Source organism: Oncorhynchus clarkii, chromosome 16 (genome assembly GCF_045791955.1).
Source record: "Oncorhynchus clarkii lewisi isolate Uvic-CL-2024 chromosome 16, UVic_Ocla_1.0, whole genome shotgun sequence".
In the NCBI taxonomy this organism is placed as follows: Eukaryota; Metazoa; Chordata; class Actinopteri; order Salmoniformes; family Salmonidae; genus Oncorhynchus; species Oncorhynchus clarkii.
This window is the reverse complement of record NC_092162.1, coordinates 73,877,293-73,891,446: the sequence shown is the minus strand read 5'-3', so window position 1 is coordinate 73,891,446 and position 14,154 is coordinate 73,877,293. Positions and strand designations below refer to the sequence as shown.

The window sequence follows — 14,154 nt, the reverse complement described above, 5'->3', positions numbered from 1 at the left end:
TATTATCCACATGGAACTAAAAGAGGAAACATCAGGTCTATTATCTCAATGGAACTAAAAGAGGAGACATCAGGTCTATTATCCACATGGAACTAAAAGAGGAGACATCAGGTCTATTATCCACATGGAACTAAAAGACATCAGGTCTATTATCCACATGGAGTTAAAAGACATCAGGTCTATTATCCACATGGAACTAAAAGAGGAGACATCAGGTCTATTATCCACATGGAACTAAAAGACATCAGGTCAATTATCCACATGGAACTAAAAGACATCAGGTCTATTATCCACATGGAGATAAAATAGGAGAAATCAGGTCTATTATCCACATGGAACTAAAAGACATCAGGTCTATTATCCACATGGAACTAAAAGACATCAGGTCTATTATCCACATGGAACTAAAAGACATCAGGTCTATTATCCACATGGAGATAAAAGAGGAGACATCAGGTCTATTATCCACATGGAGATAAAAGAGGAGACATCAGGTCTATTATCCACATGGAACTAAAAGAGGAGACATCAGGTCTATTATCCACATGGAACTAAAAGACATCAGGTCTATTATCCACATGGAACTAAAAGACATCAGGTCTACTATCCACATGGAACTAAAAGACATCAGGTATATTATCCACATGGAACTAAAAGACATCAGGTCTATTATCCACATGGAACTAAAAGGCATCAGGTCTATTATCCACATGGAACTAAAAGACATCAGGTCTATTATCCACATGGAACTAAAAGACATCAGGTCTATTATCCACATGGAACTAAAAGACATCAGGTCTATTATCCACATGGAACTAAAAGACATCAGGTCTATTATCCACATGGAACTAAAAGACATCAGGTCTATTATCCACATGGAACTAAAAGACATCAGGTCTATTATCCACATGGAACTAAAAGACATCAGGTCTATTATCCACATGGAACTAAAAGAAATCAGGTCTAATATCCACATGGAGATAAAAGACATCAGGTCTATTATCCACATGGAACTAAAAGAGGAAACATCAGGTCTATTATCTCAATGGAACTAAAAGAGGAGACATCAGGTCTATTATCCACATGGAACTAAAAGAGGAGACATCAGGTCTATTATCCACATGGAACTAAAAGACATCAGGTCTATTATCCACATGGAGTTAAAAGACATCAGGTCTATTATCCACATGGAACTAAAAGAGGAGACATCAGGTCTATTATCCACATGGAACTAAAAGACATCAGGTCAATTATCCACATGGAACTAAAAGACATCAGGTCTATTATCCACATGGAGATAAAATAGGAGAAATCAGGTCTATTATCCACATGGAACTAAAAGACATCAGGTCTATTATCCACATGGATATAAAAGAGGAGACATCAGGTCTGTTATCCACATGGAGATAAAAGAGGAGACATCAGGTCTATTATCCACATGGAGATAAAAGACATCAGGTCTAATATCCACATGGAACTAAAAGACATCAGGTCTGTTATCCACATGGAACTAAAAGAGGAGACACCAGGTCTATTATCCACATGGAACTAAAAGACATCAGGTCTGTTATACACATGGAACTAAAAGACATCAGGTCTGTTATCCACATGGAACTAAAAGTCATCAGGTCTATTATCCACATGGAACTAAAAGACATCAGGTCTGTTATCCACATGGAACTAAAAGAGGAGACATCAGGTCTATTATCCACATGGAGATAAAAGAGGAGACATCAGGTCTATTATCAACATGGAACTAAAATACATCAGGTCTATTATCCACATGGAACTAAAAGACATCAGGTCTATTATCCACATGGAACTAAAAGACATCAGGTCTATTATCCACATGGAACTAAAAGACATCAGGTCTATTATCCACATGGAACTAAAAGACATCAGATCTATTATCCACATGGAACTAAGAGACATCAGGTCTATTATCCACATGGAACTAAAAGACATCAGGTCTGTTATCCACATGGAACTAAAAGACATCAGGTCTATTATCCACATGGAACTAAAATACATCAGGTCTATTATCCACATGGAACTAAAAGAGGAGACATCAGGTCTATTATCCACATGGAACTAAAAGACATCAGGTCTATTATCCACATGGAACTAAAAGACATCAGGTCTACTACCCACATGGAACTAAAAGACATCAGGTCTATTATCCACATGGAACTAAAAGACATCAGATCTATTATCCACATGGAACTAAGAGACATCAGGTCTATTATCCACATGGAACTAAAAGACATCAGGTCTATTATCCACATGGAACTAAAAGACATCAGGTCTATTATCCACATGGAACTAAAAGACATCAGGTCTATTATCCACATGGAACTAAAAGACATCAGGTCTATTATCCACATGGAACTAAAAGACATCAGGTCTGTTATCCACATGGAGATAAAAGAGGAGACATCAGGTCTATTATCCACATGGAACTAAAAGAGGAGACATCAGGTCTATTATCCACATGGAACTAAAAGACATCAGGTCTATTATCCACATGGAACTAAAAGACATCAGGTATATTATCCACATGGAACTAAAAGACATCAGGTCTATTATCCACATGGAACTAAAAGGCATCAGGTCTATTATCCACATGGAACTAAAAGACATCAGGTCTATTATCCACATGGAACTAAAAGACATCAGGTCTATTATCCACATGGAACTAAAAGACATCAGGTCTATTATCCACATGGAACTAAAAGACATCAGGTCTATTATCCACATGGAACTAAAAGACATCAGGTCTATTATCCACATGGAACTAAAAGACATCAGGTCTATTATCCACATGGAACTAAAAGAAATCAGGTCTAATATCCACATGGAGATAAAAGACATCAGGTCTATTATCCACATGGAACTAAAAGAGGAAACATCAGGTCTATTATCTCAATGGAACTAAAAGAGGAGACATCAGGTCTATTATCCACATGGAACTAAAAGAGGAGACATCAGGTCTATTATCCACATGGAACTAAAAGACATCAGGTCTATTATCCACATGGAGATAAAAGACATCAGGTCTATTATCCACATGGAACTAAAAGACATCAGGTCTATTATCCACATGGAGATAAAATAGGAGAAATCAGGTCTATTATCCACATGGAACTAAAAGACATCAGGTCTATTATCCACATGGATATAAAAGAGGAGACATCAGGTCTGTTATCCACATGGAGATAAAAGAGGAGACATCAGGTCTATTATCCACATGGAGATAAAAGACATCAGGTCTAATATCCACATGGAACTGAAAGACATCAGGTCTGTTATCCACATGGAACTAAAAGAGGAGACACCAGGTCTATTATCCACATGGAACTAAAAGACATCAGGTCTATTATCCACATGGAACTAAAATACATCAGGTCTATTATCCACATGGAGATAAAAGACATCAGGTCTATTATCCACATGGAACTAAAAGACATCAGGTCTATTATCCACATGGAGATAAAAGACATCAGGTCTATTATCCACATCAAACTAAAAGAGGAGACATCAGGTCTGTTATCCACATGGAGATAAAAGACATCAGGTCTGATATCCACATGGAACTAAAAGACATCAGGTCTTTTATCCACATGGAACTAAAAGAGGAGACATCAGGTCTATTATCCACATGGAACTAAAAGAGGAGACATCAGGTCTATTATCCACATGGAACTAAAAGAGGAGACATCAGGTCTATTATCCACATGGAACTAAAAGACATCAGGTCTATTATCCACATGGAACTAAAAGACATCAGGTCTATTATCCACATGGAACTAAAAGACATCAGGTCTATTATCCACATGGAACTAAAATACATCAGGTCTAATATCCACATGGAGATAAAAGACATCAGGTCTATTATCCACATGGAACTAAAAGAGGAGACATCAGGTCTATTATCCACATGGAACTAAAAGACATCAGGTCTATTATTCACATGGAGATAAAAGACATCAGGTCTGTTATCCACATGGAACTAAAAGACATCATGTCTATTATCCACATGGAACTAAAAGACATCAGGTCTATTATCCACATGGAGATAAAAGACATCAGGTCTATTATCCACAAGGAACTAAAAGACATCAGGTCTATTATCCACATGGAGATAAAAGAGGAGACATCAGGTCTGTTATCCACATGGAGATAAAAGACATCAGGTCTATTATCCACATGGAGATAAAAGACATCAGGTCTATTATCCACATGGAGATAAAAGACATCAGGTCTAATATCCACATGGAACTAAAAGACATCAGGTCTGTTATCCACATGGAACTAAAAGACATCAGGTCTATTATCCACATGGAGATAAAAGAGGAGACATCAGGTCTATTATCCACATGGAACTAAAAGACATCAGGTCTATTATCCACATGGAACTAAAATACATCATGTCTATTATCCACATGGAACTAAAAGACATCAGGTCTATTATCCACATGGAACTAAAAGACATCAGGTTTATTATCCACATGGAACTAAAAGACATCAGGTCTATTATCCACATGGAACTAAAAGACATCAGGTCTATTATCCACATGGAACTAAAAGACATCAGGTCTGTTATCCACATGGAACTAAAAGACATCAGGTCTATTATCCACATGGAACTAAAAGACATCAGGTCTATTATCCACATGGAACTAAAAGACATCAGGTCTATTATCCACATGGAGATAAAAGAGGAGACATCAGGTCTATTATCCACATGGAACTAAAAGACATCAGGTCTATTATCCACATGGAACTAAAATACATCAGGTCTATTATCCACATGGAACTAAAAGAGGAGACACCAGGTCTATTATCCACATGGAACTAAAATACATCAGGTCTATTATCCACATGGAACTAAAATACATCAGGTCTATTATCCACATGGAACTAAAAGACATCAGGTCTATTATCCACATGGAGATAAAATACATCAGGTCTATTATCCACATGGAACTAAAAGACATCAGGTCTATTATCCACATGGAACTAAAAGACATCAGGTCTATTATCCACATGGAACTAAAAGAGGAGACATCAGGTCTATTATCCACATGGAGATAAAAGACATCAGGTCTATTATCCACATGGAACTAAAAGAGGAGACATCAGGTCTATTATCCACATGTAACTAAAAGAGGAGACATCAGGTCTAATATCCACATGGAACTAAAAGACATCAGGTCTATTATCCACATGGAACTAAAAGAGGAGACATCAGGTCTAATATCCACATGGAACTAAAAGACATCAGGTCTATTATCCACATGGAACTAAAAGACATCAGGTCTATTATCCACATGGAACTAAAAGACATCAGGTCTATTATCCACATGGAACTAAAAGAGGAGACATCAGGTCTAATATCCACATGGAACTAAAAGACATCAGGTCTATTATCCACATGGAACTAAAAGACATCAGGTCTATTATCCACATGGAACTAAAAGACATCAGGTCTATTATCCACATGGAACTAAAAGACATCAGGTCTACTATCCAAATGGAAGTAAAAGACATCAGGTCTATTATCCACATGGAACTAAAAGACATCAGGTCTATTATCCACATGGAACTAAAAGACATCAGGTCTAATATCCACATGGAGATAAAAGACATCAGGTCTATTATCCACATGGAACTAAAAGAGGAGACATCAGGTCTATTATCCACATGGAACTAAAAGAGGAGACATCAGGTCTATTATCCACATGGAACTAAAAGACATCAGGTCTATTATCCACATGGAACTAAAAGATCTCAGGTCTATTATCCACATGGAACTAAAAGACATCAGGTCTATTATCCACATGGAACTAAAAGACATCAGGTCTATTATCCACATGGAACTAAAAGACATCAGGTCTATTATCCACATGGAACTAAAAGACATTAGGTCTATTATCCACATGGAGCTAAAAGAGGAGACATCAGGTCTGTTATCCACATGGAGATAAAAGACATCAGGTCTATTATCCACATGGAACTAAAAGACATCAGGTCTGTTATCCACATGGAGATAAAAGACATCAGGTCTAATATCCACATGGAACTAAAATACATCAGGTCTGTTATCCACATGGAGATAAAAGAGGAGACATCAGGTCTATTATCCACATGGAACTAAAAGACATCAGGTTTTTATCTCCTGGACTAAAAAACACTGTCTAATCTCCTGGATTAAAAACACTGTCTAATCTCCTGGACTAAAAAACACTGTCTAATCTCCTGGACTAAAAAACACTGTCTAATCTCCTGGACTAAAAAACACTGTCTAATCTCCTGGATTAAAAACACTGTCTAATCTCCTGGATTAAAAACACTGTCTAATCTCCTGGACTAAAAACACTGTCTAATCTCCTGGACTAAAAACACTGTCTAATCTCCTGGATTAAAAACACTGTCTAATCTCCTGGATTAAAAACACTGTCTAATCTCCTGGACTAAAAACACTGTCTAATCTCCTGGATTAAAAACACTGTCTAATCTCCTGGACTAAAAAACACTGTCTAATCTCCTGCACTTAAAACACTGTCTAATCTCCTGCACTAAAAACACTGTCTAATCTCCTGCACTAAAAACACTGTCTAATCTCCTGGATTAAAAACAGTCTAATCTCCTGCACTAAAAAAACACTGTCTAATCTCCAGCACTAAAAAAACACTGTCTAATCTCCTTGATTAAAAACACTGTCTAATCTCCAGAACTAAAAACACTGTCTAATCTCCTGGATTAAAAACACTGTCTAATCTCCAGGACTAAAAAACACTGTCTAATCTCCAGGACTAAAAACACTGTCTAATCTCCTGGACTAAAAACACTGTCTAATCTCCTGGACTAAAAAACACTGTCTAATCTCCTGGACTAAAAAACACTGTCTAATCTCCTGGATTAAAAACACTGTCTAATCTCCTGGACTAAAAAACACTCTCTAATATTCCTGCACTAAAAACACTGTCTAATCTCCTGCACTAAAAACACTGTCTAATCTCCTGCACTAAAAACACTGTCTAATCTCCTGCACTAAAAAACACTGTCTAATCTCCTGCACTAAAAAACACTGTCTAATCTCCTGGATTAAAAACACTGTCTAATCTCCAGGACTAAAAAGCACTGGGCTATGGTAGTGGTACTGAGGTCTACCTTGCCATCAGTGAGGATATAGAGGGGCTAAGGGTTAGGGTCTACGTGTAGGGGATAGGGTCTACCTTGCCATCAGTGAGGACGTAGACATTCTGTCCAGACTGGTCCAGTAGTAGGTCAGCGTTGACTGGACTGTCCTGGTCCACCAATACACTCTGATACAGAGTGGGTCTAGGGGTAGTGGCTAGGGGTTAGGGTCTAGGGGTAGTGGCTAGGGGTTAGGGTCTAGGGGTAGTGGCTAGGGGTTAGGGTCTAGGGGTAGTGGCTAGGGGTTAGGGGTTAGAGGCTAGGGGTTAGGGTCTAGGGGTAGTGGCTAGGGGTTACCTTGCCATCAGTGAGGACGTAGACATTCTGTCCAGACTGGTCCAGTAGTAGGTCAGCGTTGACTGGACTGTCCTGGTCCACCAATACACTCTGATACAACGTCCCCGTTGTGTCAGTCTGGAGAAATACCTGGCCGGAGAAACAAGGACAATATTTACTCTCTCTTTCACAAACAAATGCATGTACACAGTCAGATCTCAACGGACTGGTGTTGGTGTGTATCGCAGCATTGGGCATGGACAGCACTGCTCAGCTCAGCGTGTTTGGATGAAAATCTGTTGCCATTATAGATGTAATCTAGAGGGGAAAGAAACGCACACCTATTTAGGTGAGGTGCTGGCTAGTGGAGTAGAACACTTCACATAAAGGAGAGCAGGGCCTCCCAGGTGGGAGGTCACGTTACCTAGCTAGAGTCGGCTCACGTTACCTAGCTCGAGTCGGCTCACGTTACCTAGCTCGAGTCGGCTCACGTTACCTAGCTCGAGTCGGCTCACGTTACTTAGCTAGAGTCGGCTCACGTTACCTAGCTCGAGTCGGCTCTCGTTACCTAGCTAGAGTCGGCTCACGTTACCTAGCTCGGGTCGGCTCACGTTACTTAGCTAGAGTCGGCTCACGTTACCTAGCTAGAGTCGGCTCACGTTACCTCGCTAGTGTCGGCTCACGTTACCTAGCTAGAGTCGGCTCACGTTACCTAGCTAGTGTCGGCTCACGTTACTTAGCTAGAGTCGGCTCACGTTACCTAGCTCGAGTCGGCTCACGTTACCTAGCTAGAGTCGGCTCACGTTACCTAGCTAGAGTCGGCTCACGTTACTTAGCTAGTGTCGGCTCACGTTACTTAGCTAGAGTCGGCTCACGTTACCTAGCTAGAGTCGGCTCACGTTACCTAGCTAGAGTCGGCTCACGTTACCTAGCTAGTGTCGGCTCACGTTACTTAGCTAGAGTCGGCTCACGTTACCTAGCTAGTGTCGGCTCACGTTACCTAGCTAGAGTCGGCTCACGTTACCTAGCTAGAGTCGGCTCACGTTACCTAGCTAGTGTCGGCTCACGTTACCTAGCTCGAGTCGGCTCACGTTACCTAGCTCGAGTCGGCTCACGTTACCTAGCTCGAGTCGGCTCACGTTACCTAGCTCGAGTCGGCTCACGTTACCTAGCTCGAGTCGGCTCACGTTACCTAGCTCGAGTCGGCTCACGTTACCTAGCTCGAGTCGGCTCACGTTACCTAGCTCGAGTCGGCTCACGTTACCTAGCTCGAGTCGGCTCACGTTACCTAGCTCGAGTCGGCTCACGTTACCTAGCTCGAGTCGGCTCACGTTACCTAGCTCGAGTCGGCTCACGTTACCTAGCTCGAGTCGGCTCACGTTACCTAGCTCGAGTCGGCTCACGTTACCTAGCTCGAGTCGGCTCACGTTACCTAGCTAGAGTCGGCTCACGTTACCTAGCTAGAGTCGGCTCACGTTACCTAGCTCGAGTCGGCTCACGTTACCTAGCTCGAGTCGGCTCACGTTACCTAGCTAGAGTCGGCTCACGTTACCTAGCTCGAGTCGGCTCGTGTTTCCTCAATAAGTAGCTATCAGCAGAGTCAGTGCTAGTAAGAAAAGAGTTGCGGCATTAAACAAGATACTCTGAAGAAATAGGTTCTCAGATGTTTTCCGGACACTACAACCAAAGATGCTGTATAAATTAAGATAGTTCACTCAGGCCCCTTTAGCATTGAAAAAAAATAGCCAGTTCCTGTCTACTTAAGGGGGTGGCTCTCCCATAGACAACAATATGATAGCAGCTGGATCTGGTCTACTTAGTTCATTGACTTTTATTGAAACAGAAGAAGAAAAAAAATGAGGGAGTTGGATGTCTCACTTCCTCTTCCATCTCTGTCGAGAACACTTCATATTCTGTAATTCCGTACCTTTGTAACAGTATATTCGAGGAGCTTTGCGTGGAGATACACAGATCTCAGTAATGTAACAAATGTTTTCCTACCCCCCATGGCACTACTATCCTATGGGCCCCTGTAAAGAAATGTAGGGAATAGGTGCCATTTGGCACACAACCCTCCTCACAGTGCTGGCCCACAATGCACTGCACATGACATTCCCTCTGGGGCCAGTAACCAATCAGCAGTCAGAACATGTCCTACTGCGTTGTCTTCGGACATCACACACACACACCTCCTGCGTTAGGAGAAGCTGGGGTAATTCGTTCCCCTTCTGTTACCCCTTCCGCCCCGGGGTAAGACGCCTCCGCGCTAGATACAAACACAAACCACCACGATGTGGACACGTGATCCACCCCTCCCATATTATCCCCCTCCTACCCAGGATGCACAGCTTGTGCCCAAAACACTGACAGACTGCTCTACACATGCCACAGGCACATCAATACAATCACTATTTACATACACATCAACATTAGGGAGACCTTGCTGGGAATATCTTGCAATGAAAACCACTAGGAAAGTTTTTCAGTTGAAATTACATGGGGGCTAGGGAAGGCCGGGCACCCCACCCCCACAACCAATCAGGCACCCCACAACCAATCGGGCACCCCACAACCAATCGGGCACCCCACAACCAATCAGGCACCCCACCCCCACAACCAATCGGGCTCCCCACCCCCACAACCAATCGGGCACCCCACAACCAATCGGGCACCCCACAACTAATCGGGCACCCCACAACCAATCAGGCGCTACTTTAGACCAGTGTCCATTGGGCTCTGTGTGTGATTAGGGAGTGCGTTGTTAGTGTGTGTGTGTGTGTGTGTGTGTGGCTGTGTGTGTGCGGCTGTGTGTGTGCGGCTGTGTGTGTGGCTGTGTATGTGTGTGTGTGTGGCTGTGTGTGGCTGTGTGTGGCTGTGTGTGTGTGTGTGTGGCTGTGTGTGTGTGTGTGTGTGTGTGTGTGTGGCTGTGTGTGTGTGTGGCTGTGTGTGTGTGTGTGTGTGTGTGTGTGTGTGTGTGTGTGTGTGTGTGTGTGTGTGTGTGTGAGTGATTAGGGAGTGTGTCGTTAGTGTGTGTGGCTGTGTGTGTGTGAGTGATTAGGGAGTGTGTCGTTAGTGTGTGTGTGTGTGTGTGTGTGAGTGGTTAGGGAGTGTGTCGTTAGTGTGTGAGTGGCTGTGTGTGTGTGTGTGTGTGTGTGTGTGTGTGTGTGTGTGTGTGTGTGTGTGTGTGTGTGTGTGTGGGAAGGTATCTATCCTGAGGACTGGCAGGCAGCACTAGGCATTGTGGGGCTGAGCAGGATCTGGTTTCATCAATAATTCACATTAGCAACATGTTTCATGTTAATTAACTCTCTGTGGAACTGCCTGTTGGAACAGTGGTAGTGGTTAACACAGTACTAATGAAGAGTGTAGCTCAGGGGTGGGCAGCCGGCGTGGGCTCCTAATGGAGATGAAAGTAGGTGGGAAATCTTTCCTGCCAAGGGCTGTTCCACACGCCTTTTATCCAAACCATTGGACTCTACTACCCCGCCCCCCACACACATACACTGCTGCTGTAGCTGCTCCAAATACACTGTATATAGCCATGTTATTACCTGGTACTCCCTGTATTTAACCATGTTATTACCTCCCTGTATATAGCCATGTTATTACCTGGTACTTCCTGTATATAACCATGATATTACCTGGTACTTCCTGTATATAGCCATGATATTACCTGGTACTTCCTGTATATAGCCATGTTATTACCTGGTACTCACTGTATATAGCCATGTTATTACCTGGTACTTCCTGTATATAGCCATGTTATTACCTGGTACTCACTGTATATAGCCATGTTATTACCTGGTACTTCCTGTATATAGCCATGTTATTACCTGGTACTTCCTGTATATAGCCATGTTATTACCTGGTACTCCCTGTATATAACCATGTTATTACCTCCCTGTATATAGCCATGTTATTACCTGGTACTTCCTGTATATAACCATGATATTACCTGGTACTTCCTGTATATAGCCATGTTATTACCTGGTACTTCCTGTATATAGCCATGTTATTACCTGGTACTTCCTGTATATAGCCATGTTATTACCTGGTACTTCCTGTATATAACCATGATATTACCTGGTACTTCCTGTATATAGCCATGTTATTACCTGGTACTTCCTGTATATAGCCATGTTATTACCTGGTACTTCCTGTATATAACCATGTTATTACCTGGTACTTCCTGTATATAGCCATGTTATTACCTGGTACTTCCTGTATATAACCATGATATTACCTGGTACTTCCTGTATATAGCCATGTTATTACCTGGTACTTCCTGTATATAGCCATGTTATTACCTGGTACTTCCTGTATATAGCCATGTTATTACCTGGTACTTCCTGTATATAGCCATGTTATTACCTGGTACTTCCTGTATATAGCCATGTTATTACCTGGTACTTCCTGTATATAGCCATGTTATTACCTGGTACTTCCTGTATATAGCCATGTTATTACCTGGTACTTCCTGTATATAACCATGTTATTACCTGGTACTCACTGTATATAGCCATGTTATTACCTGGTACTTCCTGTATATAACCATGTTATTACCTGGTACTTCCTGTATATAGCCATGTTATTATTACTCATCATTATTATTATTCACTGTGTCAAGTCACTTTCTATTTGATCTGTTTTATCTTTAACTCTGTAATGTTGGAAAAGGACCCGTCAGTCAGTCACTAAGTCTACACCTTCATTTGTAGGCTACAGTCATAGTGTTATGTAGCTGAAAGTCTATATCAGGGCTGCCCAATCCGCCTGCTGACAGTCTATATCAGGGCTGCCCATTCCGCCTGTTGACAGTCTATATCAGGGCTGCCCAATCCGCCTGCTGACAGTCTATATCAGGGCTGCCCAATCCGCCTGCTGACAGTCTATATCAGGGGTGCCCATTCCGCCTGTTGACAGTCTATATCAGGGCTGCCCAATCCGCCTGCTGACAGTCTATATCAGGGGTGCCCAATCCGCCTGCTGACAGTCTATATCAGGGCTGCCCATTCCGCCTGTTGACAGTCTATATCAGGGGTGCTCAATCCGCCTGCTGACAGTCTATATCAGGGCTGCCCATTCCGCCTGTTGACAGTCTATATCAGGGCTGCCCAATCCGCCTGCTGACAGTCTATATCAGGGGTGCCCAATCCGCCTGTTGACAGTCTATATCAGGGCTGCCCAATCCGCCTGCTGACAGTCTATATCAGGGCTGCCCATTCCGCCTGTTAACAGTCTATATCAGGGCTGCCCAATCCGCCTGCTGACAGTCTATATCAGGGGTGCCCAATCCGCCTGTTGACAGTCTATATCAGGGCTGCCCAATCCGCCTGCTGACAGTCTATATCAGGGCTGCCCAATCCGCCTGCTGACAGTCTATATCAGGGCTGCCCAATCCGCCTGCTGACAGTCTATATCAGGGCTGCCCATTCCGCCTGTTAACAGTCTATATCAGGGCTGCCCAATCCGCCTGCTGACAGTCTATATCAGGGGTGCCCAATCCGCCTGTTGACAGTCTATATCAGGGCTGCCCAATCCGCCTGCTGACAGTCTATATCAAGGGTGCCCAATCCACCTGCTGACAGTCTATATCAGGGGTGCTCAATCCGCCTGCTGACAGTCTATATCAGGGCTGCCCATTCCGCCTGTTGACAGTCTATATCAGGGCTGCCCAATCCGCCTGCTGACAGTCTATATCAGGGCTGCCCATTCCGCCTGTTAACAGTCTATATCAGGGCTGCCCAATCCGCCTGCTGACAGTCTATATCAGGGGTGCCCAATCCGCCTGTTGACAGTCTATATCAGGGCTGCCCAATCCGCCTGCTGACAGTCTATATCAGGGGTGCCCAATCCGCCTGCTGACAGTCTATATCAGGGCTGCCCAATCCGCCTGCTGACAGTCTATATCAGGGCTGCCCATTCCGCCTGTTAACAGTCTATATCAGGGCTGCCCAATCCGCCTGCTGACAGTCTATATCAGGGGTGCCCAATCCGCCTGTTGACAGTCTATATCAGGGCTGCCCAATCCGCCTGCTGACAGTCTATATCAAGGGTGCCCAATCCACCTGCTGACAGTCTATATCAGGGGTGCTCAATCCGCCTGTTGACAGTCTATATCAGGGCTGCCCATTCCGCCTGTTAACAGTCTATATCAGGGCTGCCCAATCCGCCTGTTGACAGTCTATATCAGGGGTGCCCAATCCGCCTGTTAACAGTCTATATCAGGGGTGCCCAATCCGCCTGCTGACAGTCTATATCAGGGCTGCCCAATCCGCCTGTTAACAGTCTATATCAGGGGTGTAATGTAATAAAATTCTTCTAGCTGCTAGACAGTCATGTACACGTCTTCGCCATATATTTTCAAGTAGAATGAAGTCAAAACTGTAACTAGGCCACTAAGGAATGATGTCTACTTGGTAAGCAACTCCAGTGTATATTTGGCCTTGTGTTTTAGGTTATTGTCCTGCTGAAAGGTGCATTTTTCTCCAAGTGTCTGTTGGAAAGCAGACTGAATCAGGTTTTCCTCTAGGATTTTGCCTGTGCTTAGCTCTATTCCGTTTCTATCGATGACAAGCATACCCATAACATGATGCAGCCACCACCATGACTGATAATATGAAGAGTGATATTCAGTAATGTGTTGTATTGGATTTGCCCCATAAAGAACATAAAGTT

The 14,154-nt window shown here is 43.0% G+C and overlaps 1 protein-coding gene across 1 annotated transcript in view; it reads right to left on the bottom strand.

Annotated features, from left to right (window-relative positions):
- Positions 1 to 14,154, bottom strand: part of LOC139369011 (plexin-B3-like) — a 279,425-nt gene that overhangs the window by 199,455 nt on the left and 65,816 nt on the right. The window contains exon 5 of the mRNA XM_071108578.1: positions 7,498 to 7,626. Within this exon, the coding sequence (XP_070964679.1) occupies positions 7,498 to 7,626 (129 nt within the window). The remainder of the gene's footprint in view (positions 1 to 7,497; positions 7,627 to 14,154) is intronic.